The sequence below is a fragment of the Amphibalanus amphitrite genome, unplaced genomic scaffold, assembly GCF_019059575.1.
Source record: "Amphibalanus amphitrite isolate SeventyFive unplaced genomic scaffold, NRLGWU_Aamphi_draft 000696F_arrow, whole genome shotgun sequence".
In the NCBI taxonomy this organism is placed as follows: Eukaryota; Metazoa; Arthropoda; class Thecostraca; order Balanomorpha; family Balanidae; genus Amphibalanus; species Amphibalanus amphitrite.
Genome location: NW_024882190.1, coordinates 285,773 through 311,028, shown reverse-complemented (window position 1 = coordinate 311,028; position 25,256 = coordinate 285,773). Strand labels below are relative to the sequence as shown.

At 48.3% G+C, this 25,256-nt stretch overlaps 1 protein-coding gene and 1 long non-coding RNA gene across 3 annotated transcripts in view; one reads left to right on the top strand and one right to left on the bottom strand.

Moving 5' to 3' along the window:
* The first annotated feature begins 5,756 nt into the window (after positions 1-5,756).
* The window catches only part of LOC122364774 (protein lozenge-like), a 34,978-nt gene continuing 15,478 nt past the window's right edge, over positions 5,757-25,256 (top strand). The window contains exons 1-2 of one of the 2 annotated variants that reach the window (XM_043335500.1): positions 5,757-6,259; positions 18,748-18,861. In XM_043335500.1, coding sequence (XP_043191435.1) covers positions 5,881-6,259; positions 18,748-18,861 — 493 coding nt within the window. In that variant the 5' untranslated portion in view covers positions 5,757-5,880. The remainder of the gene's footprint in view (positions 6,260-18,747; positions 18,862-25,256) is intronic. The other variant, XM_043335501.1, reaches the window with a different exon arrangement.
* Positions 13,065-14,345, bottom strand: LOC122364775. Its single transcript, XR_006253633.1, has 2 exons — positions 14,255-14,345; positions 13,065-14,001 (listed from the first exon to the last, which is right to left on the bottom strand). It is a non-coding gene; the product is annotated as an uncharacterized LOC122364775 (long non-coding RNA).

Below are 25,256 nucleotides of genomic sequence, written 5' to 3'. Positions count from 1 at the left end.
GCGTACCCCCCTGTGGCGGAGCCCCTGTTAAACGCTCAGAAGCCCTATCATAGCAAAATATCGAGCAATAAACCGGAAACCGGTATCTGGGACTGAAGAGAACCGTTCGCCCTGTACAGATGAAGCTGGTCGAATGTCTATGCTGACCGATCGTTCCAAGCCCATCACTGGCACTGGTGCGCCGTCCCATCTGGTTGCAATCTCTAGGGAAACCGACCAGCTGCCGCGGGCGACATATGTCATAGAAGGTGTCGCTCCGGGTGCTAGGGACAGCGAGGTGCGTGACATGGTCAGCCCCCTAGTGCAGAGACTACACGACTTCAGACGGCTGAGCAGACACCACGGAGCGGCTGACGGCCTGAAGGCATACCGAATTGAAGTGGACGCGACTGATGACCCATGGATTATGAATCCAGTCAACTGGCCAGCGGGTCTTCGAGTGCGTCACTGGACTGAGAAACAGCGAGGACAACGGCAGCCGTTTCCGACACGCCAGGTCCCCCAGCAGCCATATCATCAGAGGTCCTCCCGAGATGTCGATGGAAGGTCAGCCAGGGGAGCCGGCTCCACACGAGTGTGGTTTAACCGGAACGCACTCCACTTCTAGTAAGTTGGCGCACGGTAGCACGATTCCAGACGGTAGCAATGTTAGTGGAGTAGATAGTACTACCGGCAATATGCGTCCTTTGGCAGTTAATGATACGGTATCAATTTCCACCTACAACTGCGAGGGTTTGATGACTGCCCTGCCCTATGTTTGTAAGCTCATTGAAGCACATGACGTAGTATTTCTTGCAGAAACGTGGATGTCCCGCTCCGAGGAGTGCTATCTTCCTGTTTATGTCAATACCTGCTGCTCATATGCTTGTATAGTGATGCAAAAGTTCGCCATGGATCTTCCTCCTGGTGCGGGCGCCGGACGCCGTCATGGCGGCGTTGCTATGATTTGCCGCAATCGCCCTGGGGTACGCTATGACGAGATAGACTGTGGAGATGAGCGCCTCTGTGGTGTTAAAATCAGTGATACGCTAGGACCGAGGTTGACAGTATTCGGCTGTTACATGCCCTATTGGGATTCTTCCCGGAAGAATCTAGATGAATTTTCTCATCTTGTCAGTAAGCTTGATGCTCTTATCACTGCACTTGGCTCCTGTTCTCCTGTTGTTCTTGTGGGTGATTTTAACTGTGCCTTGCCGAGACTGGCTGCTAATGCGCGTCCGACCCGCTGGTATGAGTTCCGTGGGTTTTCGTTGTTTAGCAGCATTCTGCAAGAGCTTCTTGATAAGCATGATTTCTCCGTAGCTGAATTTCAATTTACACAATCTGTCTCCTTCTCATACCAGCGTGGTAGCTCTCGTACTCACATTGACCATATCATTGTGCCAAAAAATGTTCTTCGGTCAGTGATATCATGTGACATTGTGCCGCCTTCAGAGGAGAACCTAAGCCCTCATCTGCCTCTTAGCTGCTATATGCGACTTGCCCTACGTGGTGAGAAACCCTCATCACCATCAAGCAAAAGTATTCCAGTTAAAAATGGATGTCCTGATGTTCTAAATTGGGATTGCAATAGCCGCAATGAAATGTATAAGTCGGCACTTGAGACACACTTGTCGGCATACCTTGCTAGTAACGTGCAGATGACACCGGAGCTCACCGATGTGAACGAGTTGGATATGCACATCACTAATGCTATCCATGCTGCGGCCCGGGCGTCGGGCTGTGCTAAACTAAGGCGTTCTCCTAAAAGCTGGTGGACTCCAAGGGTCTCCAGCGCTCGTGATAAGGCTCGCTTCTGGTTCAGATTATGGACAGATTGTGGCCGCCCTGTGAACAGCGTTGTTTACGCGTGTTATTGTGAGGCTCGCCGTGCATACCGCCGCGCCCGTAAAACTGCTTCACGGGACAGGATAGATGAGGAAGCGCGCCTTCTTCACAGTCTTCGGCGTGATCGTAATGTTAGTGCATTCTGGCGTCGTGTTAACGCTGCGAGAAGAGGTGGGCAGCATGGATGCAGTAATCTTACTGTGGACGACTTCGCCGACCACTTTGGATCGATCAGCCAGGATGACGATTCACAGTTGAGCCCTGGTCAACAGCTGATATGTGACGCTGTTGCCACTCGCTTCTCCACTGGTTGTGACTCTGCCGAGATCCGTATTGTTACCCCAGATGAGGTATGTGAACTGATCCAGCAGTTAAAGCGAGGTGCTGCTCCGGGGATAGACCACGTAACAGTAGAGCATCTATTGTATGGTAGATCACAAGCTTTGTTGGTTGCGATTGGCCGTCTCCTCACTGCATGTTACGCCACTTTATCGGTCCCTGACGCCTTTTCTGTTAGTGTTGTGAGACCCATCCTAAAGAAGTCAGGTTTGAATCGAGATTGCTTGGACAATTACAGGCCGATATCTCTCACTACTACTATGTCGAAGTTACTAGAGTGTCTTTTGCTAAGTGAGCTGACCGAATCTTTCTCTCCCAGTGATCTACAATTTGGGTTTTTGGAGAACCGTAGTACTATCGAGGCAACGATGCTTGTTACTGAAACCGCGCAGTGGCACAGTCAGAGAGGTTCTCCAGTGTTTGCAGCCAATTTAGATGCGAGGAAATGTTTCGATAAAATTTGGCATGATGGTCTACTTTTTCGCCTAGAGAAGTTCCTGAGCCCCCGGTCCTGGCATTTGGTCACAGTGTGGTATAGACGTCTAAAAGCTTTCGTAACTTATGCTGACCATATGTCGAGTTGTTTTGACATCAAGCGAGGAACGAGACAGGGGGCCATTTTATCGCCAGCGTTTGCAAATGTTTTCTTTCAGCCTCTCTTAAGTCTACTTGATGTTAGCTTGTGCGGATCCTTCATGTTTGGCTACCATGTTCCTGCCGTGTGCTACGCAGATGATTTGATGCTGCTCTCTACCAATGCGGGAAACCTAAGTAAACTTTTGGAAATAGTTGATCAATTCGCAGGGTTTTGGAGGCTTGAATTCGTTCATGTAGATCCGATAAAAACCAAAAGTCACTGTATTGTATTTGGTGCTGAACTTTTGTCTGCGCTCCCCGTCTGGCACCTATCTGGTCAGCAGCTTGCTGTACGAGCAGTGACCGAGCATCTAGGTGTCACATTGTCAGCGGATCTAGCCGGGTCACTTCATGTACAGCACCGTGTTAGTCGGGCTCGTGGAGCATTCTACGGACTGACTCCTGCTGGAATGCTCAGTGACTGCCTGTCGCCTTCAGATAAAGTCTTTCTTTGGAAAACTGTGGTCATCCCTGCCCTAACTTTCGGATGTCAAACAGTCCCCCTTCGCTCGTGTGATGTTGACGATCTGGATGGCCTGCAATCTCGGTGCATAAAAGCTGCCCTCGGATTATCTAAATACGCTCATCATTCTGCTTTGCTTGTAGCTTTAGGTATCCCGAGAATACATGAACGGCTCAGACGAGCGGTGCTGCTAGCCTTATCGGGTATATTCCGAAGCCACCAACACCGACTGAAACACATTATGCTACGAGAGCTGGCTGTTTTAGCTACCGAGCCTAGACAATTGCACGGAACATTTCTGGACTTGGCATACAAACTGTTAAACTGTTCTTTTCAAAACGTGCTTGATGCTGTGAGGGGTCATGTGGACCATAGCTTCATAGGCAGCGCGATCGACAGCGACGGTGTAGTAGATTCGCTCAGATTCCTTTTAAATTCCAGCCAGACAGTGATGTCCCGTCGTCTCGTGAGGCTTCTGTGCTCATAGGTTTTTTTTCACAAATGTGTTGACTTGTTAATGTGCTTTGCAATTGCGTTTTAGTGTTGTGTTCATCGTCCTACATGCAGTATCTGTACTGCTGGTGTGTTTATTGGAAAGTGAAATGTGTATGTGTATTGTCTGAAAAAGACGCATAATAAATTGATGATGATGATGATAAGCTGCCTGTAAATCCAACAGGATGACTACTGAAAAAATTGCCAATACTCAATGGTAGGTGTGGTATCCATGGTATGGTTACGAGCGAGCGAGCGCAGCGAGCGAAGTGAGTCTTTTCAATATAACGGAAAAATCTCAGTATGAGCGGCCCGGCCCGGCCCGGCCCGGCCTGTAACGCTTTTGATAGGCTTATATCTCAGCAACCGCTAGACCGATTGGACTACGGTCTTTTTTGTTGGGTAGCCCCATCCCTTCTACCCCGTAATTGACTACTTTTGATACATCTCAGTGACCGCCGTGGCACGTGCCACGTGAAAAGTCAAGGGTGTTCAAGCAGTTTTGCAAAAGTAATGATTTTGAGAGGCCCATATCTCAGCAGCGGCTTGAGCGATTGTCTTGCGGTCATTTTTATAGGGTAGCTGCATCCCTTCTACCAAAGGTCGGATACTCTTCATCTATGTGAGTGACCCCCACTGCACGTGCAAAATACAACAATAAGAGGTGCCAAATTTGTTCCCATTTCAGTAACTCGGTAATTATTGGGGCGATTTCGTTGAAACTTGGCATACAGGTAGGCACCCACCCGGCAATGCATTCCCATGTGTTGCGGTTAGGGTGCTACTGCACGTGCGCACGTGCAGGGGGCGTTTCCAGATCTCGAGAACGGCTGGGCCGATTGCGCTCAAATTTGGTACACGGTTGGGGACCGGTTAGTAGGGTGCCGTGCAAAAGTCATTTTGGACCCCGTTTGCACGTGCGCACGTGCAGAATACCGCTTCCAGATCTCAGGAACGGCTGGGCCGATTGTGTTCAAATTTGGTACACTGCTAGCGACCGGTTAGAAGGGTGCTTTGCACAAGCCCGTTGGAAGTACCCTCTCGCCCTTCTGCACGTGCAGGGCTCACTATCTCGCTCGCTCGTTCTTCGCCCAAAAGGCGTTTTACTGGTATGTATTGTATACCTAATGCATATGGTATGGGCAATGGTAGTGGTAACATATAGGAAACCAAAAGTTTGGTTTTGAAAACCAAAGTTGCTGGAAGTCTAGAACGGTGCACCATGCTCCGTGGCATGGAGACTGGAGATGCTGCACTTCAGATTCAAAAGCAACACAAAAGTTGTGAAGGCAACTTTTGCTTTTTTAGAATGCTTCATGGCATGACAACATCGATTGGCTGTAAATCCAATCGAAAATATTTGTAGAATCCTCTAGCAAGTCTTCAGAAAAGAAAGGCCTATACGGTCAGTTTCGTCAGAAGTGTGAAACATCTGAAGCCACCATGAGCCAGCATTTATCTGCAATTTTTGTCTTATCTTGTGACCAGTTTGTCGATTACATGAGTCATAACATGGTGTTTCGGACGATCTTCGGACGATAAAAAGAAAAAAATTGCAATTAATTTTTCGCTGTTATACATTGATCAGCAATGTTCGGTCAAGTCTGGGACACCCTGTAGGTACACACCACAGGTGGGCGCCGCCGTAGTTGATACGCCCTCGGTACGCTGCCGTAGTCGGCAGAACGCCGGAACGGTCGGCGGCGGTCACACCGTGCCGTGCACGTCAGTCGGCACGGCCCGGACGACGGACGGCCGAGCGGCTGTCACCGCGCGCAGGGCCTCCCCCGCTGACAGACAGACTCGGTGTCGTACATCTTCAATCAGCCGAGATACACCGATCGTCACAGACGGACCACGGCCACACCATACACCAATTATATGCAAATTACACTGAGCGACCTGGACCGGCGGTACTGCCAGTGCGCATGCGCGTCGCGGGCGGGTGAGTCAGTGGCGGCGGCGCGGTTGCGGCTGCGGCTGCGGTGCGGTCGTCATTCATAGTGGTGCCGCCGCCGCGCGTGTAGGTGGGAGGCCGTGCCGCGCCGCTGCAGTGCAACCCGTGCTCTCTCGCGCCCGCGTCCGGCCGTCGGTGCGTGGCCGCCGGTGCCGCGCCCCCGATGCATCTGACGGAGGACCTGCTGTTCGCCGGCTACCAGGAGCGTCAGCGCGGCGCGATCATGAGCGGCGTGGCTCCCGAGCTGTACCTGAGTGAGCGCACCTACAACCAGGTGGCCACCGAGCACGGCCACGAGCTGGTGCGCACCGGGTCGCCGTGTTTCGTGTGCACCTGCCTGCCGGCCCACTGGCGCTCCAACAAGACGCTGCCGGTGGCGTTCAAGGTGATCGCGCTCGGTGAGGTGGCCGACGGCACCGCCGTCACCCTGCGCGTCGGAAACGACGAAAACCCCTGCGGCGAGCTGCGCAACAACATGGCCTTCATCAAGAATCAGGTGGCCAAATTCAACGACCTGCGCTTCGTCGGACGCAGCGGCAGAGGTGGGTTCAGAGCATTGGCTTGCTTTGCGCGGAGTTATCGCGCTGACAACCGGCTGAGCTGCCGATAGACACGGCTCGGTACGGCAGGGAGGGCCCCCACATGCCGTGCTCGGTACGGCAGTGGGAGCCCTCCCAGCCGTGCTCGGCACGGCCGGCCGTAGGAGCCGCCGACACGGCCGTTCCGAGACGCGGCATCCGGCGCGGCGTGCGGCCGTTTCCGCCGTGTCTCTCACAGCCACTGCGTGGGGTGTCTGCTGTGTGGACGTCCCGCTGAGTCACGCTCTGGCAGGCCTACGGGGCGCCGTGCACGGCCGCTACTTCCAGAGAGCGCACCGACACGTCACACCACTGAGCCGTCCGGGCGGCCTGCTCAGGACTCACCGTCTCGATCCCATGCGCAGGGTCCGCTCCCTCTCATGGCACACGGCGCGCCGCATCTTATGCCAGTGGCCCGCTATGTTCCCTGTATGGGGTCGGATGACATTTACCGAGCCATGCTTATATTCACTGTCATTGACGAGGCACGTGTCACATATACATCCGCTCTGGCCCTCTGGGGAAAGGCAGTGACAAGAGTGCTGGCAAGTACAGAGATTTGTCGATGTCAAATGACATCAGTCAGTCGCACCACTCAGTGCATGACATCACTCGGTCGTGTTATCAGCACATGACATTACTCAGTCGTGCCTACATCCAGTTCAATCCATGACACCACTCAGTCGTGCCACACAAGCAATAAAGACGTCACATCTCACTTCTGCATGTCAGTTCATCGGTCTATCGACGACAATATGTTGATAAAGAAGCCGTAGGTTGACCTTAGGTGTGATCAGCGGGTGGCATTTGACCTATCGGTCGGCAAAACCGGACCCATCGGCCTGCGTGGCTACCTCACAGGCCGCAGCCATGTCTGCAAAGCATCCCTTTGGTAAATGCTCCCTCAAAAGATGGTTGTATATGTTATGAGAATAATTAGTTATTCATTCTATCATCTGCACATTAAAACACAATATAGTTCTCCATTGCACTTGTGATTACTGTTACAGAATAAACTTGCCAAGCTCATTGGGTTACCTGCTTATGTTGAATGAGTCTAGTGTGTTTCATACCAGTGGCATAATTTTTCGATTCTGACTTTTAGTACCTACTATTCATTTACACTAAATGTAGCGCAGATGATTGCTGTATCAACGGAGCATGGCTGTGCATGGTGGTGATATTGGACCATTTGCCAGCCGAACAAACACACAGTTATAGGCATAGGCAAAGCAATCCATAGGCCTACGCGTAGGGCATATGGTTATGCTAGGATATTGGGATGGTAGGTCGCGAGAACGTTCCGATGTAGTCACGTTGGCGATGAAAAGGGCAATGCTAAACATTGAATACGATCGTTATTTAGGAGATAATAGGGGCATTCCACGATAGATCGTACCAGGCCCGTCACCCTCATCTCTCAGATTTTAATGAAAATCGGTCCTAGGGGTAATCATAGGCCCCAAAGACGCCTGGCAAATTATCAGACTTCTCAGATCAAAACTTTTTGAGTTATATTGCATTACATTTTTTTAACTTCGGTATGTAACGGTGAGTTTGATGGCCTATAACTCAAGAACGGGTTAAGCAACCAACAAAAATTAAACAACACTAAGCTTGGGATGAATCAAAAATTAATATTACTATTTAAAAATTCCAAAGAAAAAATTTCATTGTTGAGCAAAAAACTTAATCTTTTTTCATTTCCCTCTAATGACTTTTGGGACCAAAATTTTTCACATTTTTATTTTTTCAAAATAATCTTCATGTCATTGCAAATCGACATGCAAAAAATTAGAAAGGTGTTCTGTCTATAAGTTCCTCATTTTCCCGCAAACAAAATGGGTTTCGGAGGGGTTGATACGACCCCAGCACGCCGTTTCGCTTCTAATAGAGCTAGAGCCACGCGGAAAAAACGAGCGTGTGTGCCGTTACAAGTCGCAGCGATTGGTACCCGATTTTAAGGTCTCAGGTTAACCGGTAGCGTCTGAGGTCAGGTCACGTGACTGAAGTTACGGGTTCGGTTTTTTGCAAATAACTTCGCAAAAAATGGCCGCACAGCCGCGATTTTGGCATCATTGTGTTCGCCTAGCTCAGGTGCATCGAATGGCATACTTTTTACTACGATGAGGTCAACTTAAGTAGTTGACCTCGGGTCAAGGTCAGGTCATAGCCCCTCAGGTCACGAAGCTGGGCAAAGGGTATCATATGGCATATCATTCGATTCGGAAGGTCTTCACGAGTCCATTGGTGGCTTTCCCGACTCTCTAGCTCCATTTGATCGGGAGTTATTGACGAAAAACTCGTACGACCCTAGTGACGTCATAAATGACGTCACGCAAGGTTAACCATGCAAAAGTAAAGCATTGGACTTTGCAAGAAGTGCATGAAATCACGATACCATGTACGTGGGATAGTTTTAGATCATTCTCGGCGCCAAAACAACAGTTTTTATATTTCCCCATTTATTTATAACAGTGATGTCACGTGACCGACCTGAACTCATGTAACCTTGAAAAATTCCCAGATATGCAAGTTGTGAGACCTCTGGAGGACACCATGTATGCGTCCTGTAACTTTCATCTCGGACAGCTATGGTCATTGGCGTCCAAAACAATGTCAGAACCAAACAGCCTTTTTTACCCTCGCGCTTATAGGAAAGAAGGTTGAATGAACCCTCTTTTCACTTTTTTCAGATGACTCAGACTTGAATTGAAATTTCAGTAACCCGTGATGTCACTAGGCAGCTTTACCACGCCATTTGTAAGCTCCCCTCCCGAAATCACTATTCGAAACCGTTATCGTGACGTAAAATAAATACATTTATAGAAAGAACACCTTCCTAATTTTTTGCATACATCTTAACAATGAACCAAATATTTTTTTAAAGAAATAAAAATTCAAAAAAAAAATTGGTTCCAAAGTCCAAAAAATACAAATGAAAGAAAACTCGATATGTCATATATAAAAAATAGCGTATTTTTCGAAATTTCAACAATACATATTAATCTCTGTTTCATTGCAAGTTCAATGTTATATAACATTTGGCATTTGAATAATCCGTCTTAGAGTTACAGTCCGCCAAACTTAGCGCTGCAAAGCAAGATCCAAAAAATGTTATACACCATAACTCAAAAAATACTTATCTGATAAGCCTGAAATTGTTACAGGTGGATTCAGAGCCCCTGATTATCCCTGAGACCAATTCTCGTCAAATTCCGAGAGATGAGGGTGTCAAATTGGAAAAAAGTGGTACGATCTATCGTGGAATGCCCCAATAACTGACAAGTGTTGAGAGGTCTTTAAATTACAAATTCATTTTTTACACTAAGACTGAAGCTAAATATTGAAGAATGAGACATTACCCGCGACGTTTCGCGTTTATTGCTTATTTATGGGCATATAAGATGCCCATTGCCCATGAATCATCTTATATGCCCATGAATAAGCAATAAATGCGAAACGTCGGCAATACCTCATTTCTCAATATTAATCTTCAGTCTTTGTTTTAAACAGATGAATATTTAATTTAAAGGCCTTCTTAAGCGCTCATCAACGTTCGATATTTGTATTTCAGTTCCTTTGACTTGTGAGCCGTACCCATGGCCATGGCCGTACTTATACCTACCTACCTAAATAGCACGGTCGTGGTTCTATCTAAAGAAGCATCCTTATTCCCAGCTCTTGGCAAAATATTCAAATTCGGCTGGAATGCTCACATTCTGTGGACCATTAAAGTGATGTGTAAATTACAAGTTACAACTCCTTTTGGGTACAGTAACAAGGGTATTTACCCGCGCACGTCTGCGTTATTTTCATAACGTGAGTGACTGAGAGGGGACTCGACAGACAACTAACTCCCTCCTACACCGAAACTGCTGGTCTGATTTTAGAATTTAAACGACATTTGATATCCCTGGAAAAACTGTCCACTAAAACCTAATTGTATTGGCAGCGAGATCACCGATGACGTCACACGTCAGTTCAAAGTAATAATTATCGTCATTTAGGCATGTTTATTGTTTACTCTTCGGCCTCTGGCCGTCGCCAAATAAGACACATTGAGTAGGCACATATTTGATTTACTCTCATAAATGTGAGTCGAAGATATGGTAACGAGGTCGTACTTGGTATGTTTCTAGTCAACGCTAGGTCAGGGTAGGTCACACCTTATCTTGGAAATTTAAAGGCTTGTATAGGTCATGCAGCACATGTTTTATGGTCTATTTGGCCAGAGAGTTCGAAAATAGTGTCATCTATGCCATCTGAAGCCATTTGCAGCTTGCTTTTGCGAAGTTCAGGTCGCGGTCAGATAAAAAAGGTCAAATTTCGAAGTTCAAATTGTTGAATAAAAATCTGCCTATAGGATGCAGTTTATGCTCAGGAACACGGTGGTATTCTTTGTTTTGGTATGCGATGTCACACGCATTAAAAATTGCAGCTGAATTGTTGCTATTGGTGAATGCCTTGGCAACTGACTACGGCAAAATATGCAAGCAAATAAGGTGTATTTTTTAAGAAAACGGGCTAAAACTTTCTAGATTAGGTTGTCCGTATGTGTTCGATCAAATATGTTACGCTTCATCTCAAACTCAAAGATAACTTGCAAAAAAAATCAAAGTGTAGTGTGGGCATAATTTAGTTATGCGTGTAGTATAATTTCCAAAGCTCTTAATTGTTTTTAGCTCAAAAGCTGTGATCTTAAGACAGATTGTCGTGAGCCCATGTTTTGCATCAAAATCGGTCGAACATTTCTTCACTGTGACGTTATTTTTATTAGAATTTGGCCCATTTATGGTAGCTACGCAATTTTCCTTTGGACATAAGGTGTCACATTTATATAACCGAGAGTAATGAAACTTTCGTGTCGATATGTTCATCGCTTCGCAGATTTCAGGAAAAACGGGATGGGGCTCTGTAGAGTCCTCCCTTTCCACTGTCATGCGATGATTAACATTTCAAGGTGAAAATGCGACGAATCCGTTTAATTTTATTTTGGGGGAATACCTCGGGTTGTACACATAATAAATCATTTTTATTTACCTTCATACATGCTCATTTGGTCAGATGCAACAGCAATGAACCGTGACCAGAATTTTATGTTATTGTGTATGTTTCGACATGGGTGTAGGTAGAAGCGCCTTTGGTTGGTATGGATGATTTGTTGAGGAAAAGATCTGAATGCTTATTGTCTGTCAACGGTAGTTTCTACATCCTCATTTTTGCGGCCCATGAATCTTCAACTGATCGCTGCTGCCCAGTGAAGATCATTTTGACCCAAGACACATCAAAACATTGGCAAAGGACGCATACTCCAGGAAAGAAATATAGGCGATTAGGCGTATGATTTTCCACTCCTTCCCTGCCATCAGTCTACTGAAAGGTGCACTGTGCCGCTTATCCAGCAATAAAGCGTAGTAAACGTCAAGACACAGGGACCTGCGTGATGGTTCGAGACCTGCGTGATGTGCGGCACAGCCTACCATTGCAGTCACATGGTCAACCGGAGTTGGGAGGCGTCGCCAGCCTCTCATCTGCATCTAAATTTCGCATCCATTACTTTGTGGTGTACCTAAAGGAAACAAATTGGCAGACTGATTGAAGGCATTGCTAGCCTCATGCCTTTCGTATTGTTTCCGAACACCTGTCGTCCAATGAAAGTGATAACGTTCACGTGTGGAATATCAAGTAGGTACCGGCTACGCTGCCGTATTCCCCGTGATACCGTGTCTCGTGGCTGGTGCACCGCCCTCCGATCAGCGCGCTGCAGCACGGCCAACACCGGCTGGTGCGCCGGCCTGCCCGTTCGTGGTAAACCGGCCGCGGTGGCAGACGGCCGTGACTGTCGGCTCACCGCTCCCGTGACGTCACGACACGGCGTGACGTCACTGGCGGCCATTGGAGCCGCGGACGCGGCCGGAAGGGCCGGGCCGCCACTGATACCGCGTGGCCGACGTGACAACATTAGCACCACATCCTTCATCATTATCTAATGCGAATTCAAGCCTGATCAAAACATTAGCCGGCACCCGGCACGGGCTAGTCACGATCGCAATGAAGTCAACAATGTGTGCACCGTGCAGCATGCAGACATCTTGACATCTTCACTTCAGGTCGGGCCGCAGCATGCCGCAGAGATTATGCCGTGTAAGAGCATAACAGAGGTGTTTTCTGGCTCGTTTCTGTCAGCAGTGTGCGCGGAGTTTGAGGCTGTTCCATTTCAATCCCGAACACCGGATATTTACCAGCCACCAAAGCTGCACTGAGAAACACTCAAGCCTATCCATGGTTCTCGGAGACCATGCAGGGGTCGTTCTGGTCTTGTATGAGAGCCTCAATTGGGGAGAACTTTGTTTACAGTTGTTGGTCTCCAGTTTGGTAAAGTTCTCAGGTTTTTCCCGTAACGTTCTCGAGTGAGAATGGTGTGCTATCTTGAACGAGAACTTTACCCGGATAAGGTACTCTTATACTGCGGGATGATCTCCCATGAGAACCTCTACCAGGTCATGAGATCATAAACGAACACAATTCCCGCTCATAATATGATCCTGTATGGTCTCCGAGAACTTTACAACTTAAGAGCGCCGGCTTTCCTGGCACGGCATTCGCGCTCACGACCCATTCCCCCCTCTCCCCTCCCTGTAGAGCGCCAGCTTTTCATGGCACAGCATCCGCGTTCTCGATCCTTCCCATTCCCTCCATGCACAAACAAGGTAAAGAACAGGCATGTATATTTATTGTGTCAGATGTCAAAAAACTCTGGAACAGAACATGCGATGCAGTCATTCGATGCGAACATTTTGTTTCAAAAGCTGCCCAAACCCTTTCGCGTGCCGCCCCAGTCAGTACCGACCGGCGTGCTGAGTTTCAACTGAGTCGTTTAGCAAGAGACCATAATATCTCCCGGTGCACGACAGCTCAGTCCCTTTACTTTACTTTTAACACGGAATGCAGGTAAGTGCAAAAATGCATGTCAAGCGGCGTTCCTCACGGTCCACAGACTGTGCGAACGATGTACAATTCAAACACTGTTAAGTACAGGCACGTACAATAGTTACACAGGCACAGACATTAAAAAGTTAATACAGGTAAAATGTATGGGCTGGCATGTGAACACTACCGACGGCAGTCCATGCGAGACCGAAGTCTAGCCATAGGAGCGGCGGAGGCGACGACAGCCGGTTGGCCGCTCTAGACAGTTTGCGCAGCTGGTAGCTGCATCTGGCTGGGGAGGAGCTACTCCAGCATGGCAGCCTGCTGACTGCTGAACCATGAGCGCCATCAGACGCTCCAGCTGCTCGTTGTCTCCCATCACCGGTACGAGCAATCCGACACGACGGTGTTAACTTATGTGCGTCTCTGAATCGGTGTCGCGCACAGGGTCAATCTCACTCGCGTACTGGCCACGCATATTATCGATTACACCACTATTACACTATTTCACTGTGGCCGGACCGTCTCGGCGAACACGCCTCACCTCACCTCGCGGCACTCAGCTGTGTTGACACCAGCGCCGCTCGGACGATACTGACCCTCGGCCGCTCGGCCCGGCCCGGCCGGTCAAGGTCGTTCAAGGTCACGGCTGTCAAGGCGCGACACGCGTGACCCAGGGCCAGGACACAACAGGGACATTTTGACGTTGTGCCCGATGAGTTGCCTCACTTCGGTGTCCAACATTGAGAGCATCGTCTCTACGGCTTCTTGCTCTGAAAGGGAGAGTAAGACAAATATTAGAGAAACGGCAGAAACGCTTAATTTCTGAGCCGTATCCTCAAAGCACACGAATTGGTATTTAAGCAGATTTTGCTAACACTGGCAAACAGATGGCAATCGCAACATATATCCCAAAAATGGGCAATGGCACACAGATTTTGCCACCTCCCAGAGTAAGTAATTACCTTTGCTGTGGTTACTTTCAAGCTGTTAAGTGCACACAAAAAATACAGAAAACAAACTCACCATGAGACGTTCGCGCTGTGCGCCAGACACCAACTCGCGAAAGGAACAACCACGCTGCCGGCAGCCTTCGCAGTGCTTTCGAGAAAGGAAGGCCGGAAGGACCGGAAGCACTGAGGCATTATAGAGATGTTCCTTAGGGATATCCATTTAAATTGGTTTGAACTGTTAAAATCGATAAACATCGTGTCATATAGTAAGGCTCTTTTTCATTAAAAATTATTTCTTCTATTGAAAAATACATGTTTTATTTTTATCAATAATTGCTATTTTCCTAAGCGAAAATGGAATCGCAGCACTTCAAACTGCTCTACTCTTAACACAGCGCCACCTACGCCTTTAGTTTCCTTCTGTGCTGACATCTGTCGTCAAAACACGTCAGCTGCGAGAACTATAAGGAAAAAAGTGAGAAGTTTACCATCCTTTCTGACCGAATGACTGCTGGTTCGAATCTCACCGCAGACCGACTGTTTGCGTTACACGGGTAGCTAGACAACTTCCAGTACTTAACTATCTCGGTCAAGACCAAATCCACTCCTGAAACCGAAGTGGAGACCATGCACAGTTCTCGGGAAAGACCAATTCCTCAAAGCGGCAAAATGGAAACCATGGAAGGTACTCAGGTGAGTACTATCAGTATAAGTTCTAAAATGTGTTTCTCAGTGTGGGGGCTGCCGTTCAATCAAAGTAGGATATGGATCATGGATGCATCCGTGGGAGTGCAAACAGGGGCGGCGCCACGGGTTTTCGATAGGGGGGGACGGGGACCGAAAATCGAAAATCCCAAAAGTAGATACTGATCGTGTATGCAAAAAAAAAAAAAAAAACGCGGCACGTAACGCCGCGAAACTTGGCAAGGCCCAAAACACATCGAATGGTGCATCCCGTTTCCAAACTTATCCTAGGACACCTAATATCGATCACCTTTTCAAGCATCCTTGCCTCTAAATCAAAATTTGCAGTCTTGCCAACTCAAAGCTGGTTTCCTTCAAGCTGCGAATTGCTTAGGTATGAGTAGCAGTGCCAGCTATTCTTACGTTTCGTACTTTCAAATTTTCGATCTTATGTCTGGTCAGCTTCAGGGCTTCACCATCATATAGTCATGGAGGAAAAGTTGGAATGTCTTCTGCTCTGACAAGTGCGCCAAAACTGCAATATAATTTCAGAATCATGACATCACCACCTGATCCATATGCAACGGGCAGGGTGCAGCTAATGGCTAGCCGTCAGTGGTCATGTCATCGGTGGTCACTCAAAAGGCCATGCTAGGTCATGGAAGGTCACCAGCCGTTATTTGATCACACTTTCTGATGGATTTTACTTGCCAAGAGCTTCGCGGGAAAAACGAGCGCATGCACCGTTGAAAAAATTGAGTGAAAGGGTCTCAGGTCCGGCGACCTCTGCGGTGAAATGCCCCAGGGTAGGATTCCGGTCCTTGTTGATTAACTTCGTCAAAAATGGCAGTAGAGCTGTGATGTCGGCACCATTGTGTTCGTCATGATCGAGCTGGCACGACCTGCATCGTTCTCATATTCACCCTCCAATCGTAACAACTACAGCAGGGATTGGCAAATGGCGGGGCACCCCCTTTGGGAGGTAATGGTCTCTGGAAACCTCATCCCACATCTCTTTAGCATTAGTGGCTCTCCTTATGGAACAGGTTTCTTGACTGGTCTGTTTCACCCCAGAATTCAAAGACTAGTCAAGGTAAAACCGAGCGCACCACAGTGAGCACAATTTGATAAGCTGGTGTACCTATCTCAATTTTCATGTAGAACCTTTCACGTATCACGGACCTTAAACCCTTTCGTGCACTCATGCAAAAGCAACTGCCATGTTTCAACAGCTGGTAATGGCATTTTCACAGCCGCTGACGTAAGAAGGGGAGGGATGGGGGCTCGATTAGACCCCCAGCCGTTCGGCCGCCGACCGAACTTAGTTTTGCAGAAAAAAAAACGAGTGCTATCGAACCCCTTGACGAGAGGGAGCCGATGCTATATCCAATTATAAGGTCTTGGGCTACTGCGTGCTTTTTTGGTCCTGCCTGTGATCTATCCGAACACTTCTCCCCACAAGTGCTGGGGTTAAATGGCATATATTTCAAATGGTTCCTGTGGTAGAACTGCCATGCTTGAATTTGACTAATTAGGAATGGAAAATTTTCATATAGTAACGGAAATCTATGGAATTTCAGTGAACTTGGTTTTATCGGCAATGGGGTCTGGCAGTGGGGTGGGGAGGTAATAAGTAATAACCCTGCCTGGCGCCCCAAAAAGGGGGCACGATCCCCGAGGCCCTGCCGATCACCTTATAACTACAGGCATCACAGCTCCACACCTTTTGCAGATGGCCAGGACCCCCTGCGATGCATCCCAACAGCAATCTTTATTCAGAACCTGCCTTGATTAACCAACGATGCATTAAATGCCCCGGATAGCTCTATAATGCATTATTATCAACTATTGAACGGGCCTCGCCGATAGGGGGGTACTGTACCCCCCTAACTTTCGATAGCGGGGGACCTGTCCCCCCCGTCCCCCCCGGTGGCGCCGCCCATGAGTGCAAAACATTTATTGTTTTCTCCAGTTGGCAGCTGAGTGCACGGGTCTTTAAGTCGTACTCCATGGGCTTAATTCAGTGGTGTCTTGTGGCGCTGGGCTCCTGGCTGGCACGTGCTATATGTGTACCGGTGGGCGTGCCGTGGCTCGTGCTGTGTGGCACCTGGAATCTGGATTATGTGCTGTGTCTTACGGATTACAATAGTATTGCGTTGTGTCTTTTCGTGGTCCTGTCTGACGCCTCGCTCGTGTGGTGTTTGTGACATGCAGCATGGTGTCGTGTAGCATCTGACGGCAGTGGCACAGGGGCACATGTGCTGTCTGTGTCTTACCGTAGTCTTGCATCTACCCTCGGTGCCGTGCCGTGCGGCATCTCGCCCGTGTGCTGTGTTTCTGTGTTTCTGTGTTTGTCAGTGCCGTGTTTCACCTCACCCGTGTGCTGTGTTTCTGTGTTTGTCGGTGCCGTGGGCACCTCGCCCGTGTGCTGTGTTTCTGTGTTTGTCAGTGCCGTGGGGCGCCTCATTCGTGTGCTGTGTAACTGTGTTTGTCAGTGCCGTTCGTGTGCTGTGTTTGGCGACCGTATCGTGTGGCGGCTGTCGCCCGGCCTCCCACAGGTCTCAGTCTCCGTCGCCACCTATCCACTTACGGTGAAAACACGATTAGTAACGTGACCCGCCTGCGCCACGGCGTCGGGCTGCCGCTGCTGCCACGCTCCCAGTCCCTGCTGCCGCCTGCAGTTTTGGTTCCGGGATACATGCAGACCCAAACCAGGCCCAGCCACTATCCCGTAGTCAAACATCAATAAAAAATTGTGCCCGACATATATATCGCAACGCACATCTTGTAAAAGTGAAATCAATTGTAAAAGATATTTCATTCGCTATTCTAATGTCCGGATTGTTTTCATTTTTAGCGAATTTTGATTAGACTGTAGGCGGATCTACCGGTACGCAATGTGACTTTGCAGACGCGGTGATGATTTATTACCGAGATATTCACTGTTGAGTCCCGTGCTGTCATTAGCGAGCAGGGAGGGTGATCTGTCTGAGGCCTGTTTTCTCCTGGTGTACACTGTCCCAGCAGAGTAAAATGGCTGCTGCCGCTGCCGCGCAGCTGTGGAAAGGCCATATCTGTGATGGCCGTCCATGTTCCAGCTGACATTGGAACAGGTAGCTGCATGACGCTCAGAAATGCACGGACGCTGCTGTATAAGCCGATTACAGGAGAGAGGTAAAAATTATACCATCGCTGCATTTCTGCAGCAGCGTTTTTCCCTTTGGTAGCATGGTCGGTACACGTGAATCCCTGCACAGGCTCCGTATCAGCCATGTTGGCTGTCAAGTCCGCGGGCGGCCGGCTGCTGACGGTTTTTACTCGGATGTCTCTTCCCTCTCCCCGGCCCATTGCCTTGGACAACCGGGATGCTAAAATCGGACCTGACTGGCAACTGACGGCCATAAATCGAACCTTTCTGGCCTCTGACGTTCATTAATCGGACCTCACTGGTCTCTGACGGCTATGCTATGAAACGGACATCAATGGTCATTGGCAATTATCAAGCGGACTTCACTGGCCAGTGGCCAGTGTTACTTATTAAAATCAAACTTCACTGGTCTCTGAGGGCTATGAAATGGACATCATAGATATTTCAGCATTTGTTATAAAATTTAGGCATAAATTTATCCGTTTTCAAGTCTTCTCATTTATTTCATTTGGCATCTGTCATTGGTCCGCATTCGACCTTATCTGATCTTAATGGTGGCGTAGTCGGGTATCGACTCAAAACGTATCAAACGCGGAAAATGTTACCAGAGTAACATCTTATATAAAAATTTTACCTGGACCAGGAACAGCTCATGTTGTTCCTTGTTTACACATATTTCGCTCTGTGGTCCGTGCCGTACTTAATCCTTGCACTAAATACGTTCTCTTTTTCAGGGAAGAGCTTCAACCTGACCATCCAGATCTCGACATCACCTCCTCAGATAATGACGTACAACAAGTGCATGAAAGTCACCGTCGACGGACCTCGGGAACCACGCAGCAAAACTCGTGAGTACCTTACCCGTGCAGTCGGGTCTCTCGCCTCAGTGACTCCAAGTCTTTTCAGCACACTAACACCATGGGTTACCCTAACCAATTGGCTGGCACCTGAAGGGATATAGGATAGGTACCGTGGCTCCCACTTCTCTGGAGTTTTGCTGTTTATTTGTAAGGGAGATGACCATTGCGAATAAGGGCTAGTATTTTCCATGACCCCGACCGGGACCCCATCCGTCGGCCTAGCAGTCGGCTGGCAGCCTTTGCCATGAGCGTACTCGCTACCCGCTGCTCCCGCTGTTCCCTCCGTCCGCCGCTCCCTCCATCTGGGAATAACCAATACCTACAAACCGTTCAGATTTTATTTTTAATAGAAATAGTAAAACTGTCGCTTTAAATCAAGTGATAAACACCAGCTTTATTATACCCTATGCAGCGTACATAAAGACGAAATCATGCCACATAAATGCCACTTAAATGTACAGCCCACCACTAAAGTAATGTAGGGTTTTACCAATCTCAACGGTTGGCTTTGACTGGCGATTGTTTAATGCGGAGTAATCGAAAAGAAGATGTCAATAGCTAAAGTTGCGGCTGCAAGGGTGACGATACATATAAGCTACATTCAAAGTTTCATTGTAGTCTGGCTAATCGTTCCTAAGCTTCAGAAGCAGAACATACCCATGACTGAAACCCCACATTAGTTCTGCTGTGGACTGTACATATTTCAAAGACGCAAAATGAGACACTAGCTTCGTGAAAAGCACGTCATTAGCCACGCTATCCTCTGTTATTTGCGATTTTTGTTTAGAATAATGTGTTGTTATAGTATTTGGCAGATGAGCGGGATAATTAGATAATCAAAATGCTTTATAATAATAATAAGGTAATCATAATACTTTAATTTGCCAATGGTGAAGAAGTTTCTTTAGCCGGGATCCGGATAGATGGTACATCTCTGTGGCGTCAGATTTGAAACGCACTCCCAGTGTTGCCCAACTTTCTTTGGTTGGATTCCAATTGGTATAGGTACGTCTTTGTTTTTGTTGTGTTCTGTTTTTGTTTTTCCTTTTTATTTTGCTTCCTCATCCTCTTGCAAATGCCGGTTACGGTATGTAACGTTCAATCACAAAAATATGGATTTTATTGCTTTTGAAGTCTCTGAATGTCGTTTCCCAGTGGCGATTTAGACTAAGGTGGCGGATGCCGTATTTCCGGTGGGAATTCAGAGTTCAGACTAAGGTGTCGAATTTGACTGATCCCCAGTAGCAGGGCTGCGGAGTCGATGGATTTACGGCGACTCCGACTCCGACTCCGACTCCGGCTTTCAAAAACCAACTCCGACTCCGACTCCGACTCCGGGCAGAAATGTCGACTCCGATCGACTCCAACTCCCAACTCCGACTCCGCACACCTGGCAGGGCTGCGGAGTCGACAGATTTTCGGTAACTCCGACTCCGACTCCGGCTGGGGTTTCCAATATCGACTCCGACTCCGACTCCGACTCCGGTCAAAACTGTCGACTCCGACCGACTCCGACTCCGACTCCGACTCCGACTCCGCAGCCCTGCCCAGTAGTGATTTAGTCTAAGGTGGCGGATGCCCTGCCCTGTGGCGATTTAGTCTAAGGTGGCGGATACCCTCCCAGGCGGTGGTTTAGTCTAAGGTGGCGGATACATTCGGCCCCCAGTAGCGATTTAATCTAAGGTGGCGGATATGACCGCCCCCCCCCCCTCCCCCGTAGCGATTTAGTGTAAGGTTGCGGATGCCGGCGCGTCGGCGTCGTTTCATGTCGCTCGCACGGGCCGCCGGCGGTGGGCGGAGTCGAGGGCGGGGCGATCGGCTGCCAGCTAGACGATGGCCGCCATTCGGGCCTTACTTTCACTGCTGTATCAGAGCGATTGTATTCCACGTTAATGGATTGTAAATATTCTAAACATATACAGGGTGACCCAGCAAAAGCAGGCCCCAACTTCCGATAGGCGTCATTTTTTAAGTAATGGTTTGAATTGAATGAAACTTCGGACACAACTGGTTTATTGTGTTCTAAGTACCATGTCAAAACACGAAAGCGACCGACCTCTCCTTGTTCAATCTAGAGCATGTGCTCGAGATGTCCTCCATTTAGCTCGTTACATTTCTCGAGGCGCAGCACGAAGTTGTCCATGACGGCCTTGCACACAGACCGAGGAATGGCTCTCATCTCCTCCCTGATGGCTTCCTTGAGGTCGGTGATGGTCCTGGGCTTCTCTGAGTACACCCGGTCCTTGAGATAGCCCCAGAGGAAGAAGTCTGGGGGACTCAGGTCTGGGCTATGGGGCGCCCACTCAAAATCAGTCTTCAGGCTGATCACACGACGTCCGAAGTTCTTTTTCAGCCAATCTCGGGACATCTTCGAGGTGTGACAGCTTGCTCCATCTTGCTGGAACCAGAACCTGTTCATAAGCGATGGATAGAGCGCATATAGCTCGCTCTTGAAGGCTTCGAGGACTTCAACATACCGTTCTTTGGTGACGGTCACTGTCGCTCCAGATTCCTCGAAGAACATTGGCCCGATGATTCCTCTTGCTGAGATTGCAGCCCATATACCGTGCACCTTAGGGGAATGCAGAGGCGTGGTGGCTACTTCTTGAGGCTTGGAGGTCCCCCAAAAGACATTTGTCTTCGAATTCACCTTTCCTTCAAGGTTAAAGTGAGCTTCATCGGAGGTCCAGATGAACTTCAGGAATTCTGGGCTTTCCTCCATTTTCTCCAACATCTTCACTGCCATAGCCTTTCTCTTCTCTTTGTCTGAGACAGTGAGAGTCTGTTTTGTCTGTATCCTGTATGGATAAGCCTTCATATCGTTAACAAGTACTCTCCTGCACGTTTCACGGGAAATACCGAGAGACTGACTTCGTTTGCGCAAGGAGCGTTTCGGACTCTGCTGAACTGACTCTCTCACACTCTCGATAAGTTCGGCTGTGCGCTTCCTGTTCGTACCTCCTGAGTGGCTTGGACGACGTTCACTGGCTGCGTTGAGGCTTTCAACGGTTCCAAACGTCTCAAAGTGGTCCACCCAGTTCTGGATCCTGCTCTTGGAGGGTGCTTTCTGACGTTCAAACTCATGTAAGAAAGTCTCCTGAGTTTTCTTAAACGAGCTTGTCTTGTAGTAGTGTTTTCCACAGTATATTCTGTGATCTAGCTTCCAGTGAGGTTTCTTTGAGTTGTCAGGTGTTGCTTCTGCCATGTCCTGAAAAATAAACCCATTTGGTCAATTATTATAGGAACTATAGCAAAAAGTTAGCACGGGGCCTGCTTTTGCTGGGTCACCCTGTATTATCTGCAATTATTTGATATTGTTCGTCTAAACGGCAGCGCTCGCTTACAGAAGTTGAGGCTGATGACCTTTGAGCGAATTTTTTTTATAATTTAAATACGTAGGGATATAATCGGATGCAATTACGGCAGCATTGTGAGTAATAATGATATAATTCCAGAGGCGTCTGGCTTTCTACCAGGGTGACGTGTTACCTTCTGCTTCATTTAAAACTGTATTAAAAAGGCATCTTTAATTTCAAAAACCTCGGACAGCAGTATTTTTTTAGAGGATGTCTGATCCGACGAAGTGAAAACTTCATGGAGCAGCTGTTCTGTATGTGGATGGGGGGTAAAAAGGAACGCTAAGTTACGGAACGACTCCACAGTTCTGCTGCATGCAGCCTACATTTGGACCATCGTTCATCATACGTTTCTTCTTGTGAGGGAACATTAGCAGGCGTTTTTAGCCCTTCTTTAAATTTACTCAAATTTAAGTTAACTCAACATAAATAGCTGAAATATGTTTTTCTCGGTCATTTTGAAGGACAATGCACATTAAAACGACCCTTTAAATCGCCACATAGTTTCGTGTTAGTGAAATTGGTGCTGCAAAGCGACAATTAAAAAAATATTTTGCGAAACGAAATCGATTAACCTAAGAAAAATTCACGATCACAAAGCTTATAAAGTGTTATGGGTTTTCCCTTGCTACAGGTCGAAGAGAAGAGGTATACCCATATCTGTCGTGTAAAAGATAGCTTGCACTTTTTATAGTCCTATTAGATATCTTAGTTTAACTCCGCCATGACGGCGTTGAGGGAAACAAACCCCTGTAAATCAGTAAGACTAAGGACCCAGCCCTTTCAACATGGATAACGCTGAAGGTTGTCGGAAACCCCAACATTTTCACATAAGATTTACCAAATCTTTTCATCAGGTTTTGCATAAGTTAAACATCAAACACCATCGTGAAAAAAAAACTGTTTGGATGTAGCAACTTAAAAGAACAGGCACAAATTATATCATGCATTGACCATTTCTGGTCCCGGGAGTCTTCTATTGTTAGGCTACAACCATTAAGGACGGAATATCTGAACAATTAATCTCCGAAACGCCTTTATATGTGCCATAACAACGAACGGCATGTCCCAGGTGGCCTAAATCTTCATAGCAACGAGCACCAGACCACACGGTCACACATGGCCACCCTATATAATCTGTGAGTATCGACGCCGCCATCGTTCAGATGACTAATGACGTTTGGGACCAGTGGAAAAGCACACAGTTACCGTCGCTCATAACTTGGCCATCGATTTCGTCTCTCCGTGCCTTCTTATAGTTCGTACCTAGCAAACGACTTGATGTGGGGCAGCTCTTGCCTGGCTCTAGCGCTGGTGCAGCTTCAAAGACCCATCCTTGACATTATTTTGGCATCCTTTATCGCTAAATATCCCACAACTCAGGTTTGTTTTTAATGGAAACACAATTCTAAGGTATAGCGCGCTTAGCAATTGAACTCCTTCGATCATTTGTTATCTATATGACATTTAAGAGTGGTTGTCTGTCCTTTTGCTTCCTGAAACCATCCAGTCGCCCCTTCTCCGCCGTATCAAAAGCGTAGCCTAGTGCAGTAGTTGCGACTGGCGCTGTGCAGGAGTGATGAATAAACTTCACTTGTTTTAATGTCAAACAGCTTAATTCTTAAACCTACTGTTGTTTTCAAATGTGCACCGCATGAGCTGGCAAAATTGCACCGTGCCTGTGTCACCTTTTTCCTCAACAGTTCAACACGATTATTTATCGTAGGTGCGCATCTTATTTTAAACGGTCGTTTTATTTATTTTTTAGAACAGTAGGCAGAAGTCACAGGAATGGGCGCCGCTGAGCTTTTCAGTGCAAATGCTCTCAAATAATCATCAGACACGATGCACACAAAATTTACACACATAATGGGGTTTGTTAGCACGCAATAGAGCTGTTTACACTTATCCACTCATTTCAGAAGCTCAATTTTGCTTGCATGTGTATTTCGGTGAGTACCGCGTTAGGCGCTGTAAGCATAAAGTACATACATACGGCGCTGTGTGATATGCCCTTGCTGATAGCGCCATAAGAGATGATGTTCGGCTGTCTCATCAGCCTCAGCCTCTAGAGCTCTGTGGGTGCTGTACAGCTGAGTCGAACGGCAGCCGCTCTGTGCGTTCTGTGTGGGCTCTATAACTGAGCATTGAGCCGAAAGCAAGCCGTTCGGTGTGGTGCCTTGCTGTGCCGACGGCCTCAGCCTGCACCGTGCGCAGTACAGTGCCCTCCCGAGTCTCGACATCGGGCCACGCTCGTTGCGCCGGCAGACGCGGCACCAGGTGGCCGGCGCGACACGACGCTGCCGCGCACCGAGCCTCTGCTGTACCGAGCCGAGCCGACAGCAGCGGCACAAAAAGCAGCGCGCGCCACCGCCGGACGACTCATTATACCCTATTTTCCGCCAGATGGTACCGACGAGTGGTACAAAAAAACTAAAAACTTGTCCTGACTCAGAGTCACGAGCGGCAAGAGTTCGTGTGCCGGTGAGCAGAGGCGTGCCGTGCGCCGGTGGGCCGGCGAGCTGGTGAGCTCGTGTGCCGGTGAGCTCAGTGAGCGTTGAGCTCGTGTGCCTGTGATCTCATGGTTCCGGTGAGCTCAGTGTTCCGCTGAGCTCGTGAGCCGGTGAGCGGCTGAGCTCGTGAACCATGGGGAAAGCGTCAGACCGTGTCAGAGTTGGGCGCTGTAGCAGACACAGCCGGCGCTGGTTTTACGAGCGCTATCTGTGAATGCACAGCTAGGCGGCCGTGCTCGCCGATGCGCGGCATTCTTCTGACAAAGTTATGGCGCAAATTTCGCTCACCGTCGGCCATGCGCGCGGCTCCGGTCTTTATCGCGCCGCTAATACACCCACATTCATATGAAACTGCAATTAAAGGCCGTGTTAAAAACTCATCAACTGCAGGAGCCGTCCACAATTAGCTGCACGATGGCGGCGCCAGTGCAGCTCTGTGAAAATTGATGCACGCTAACTGTCGGTCGGCGCATTGTTTGGCAAGTAGTTTGGCCGGTCGTCGCAAAGGGTTGAC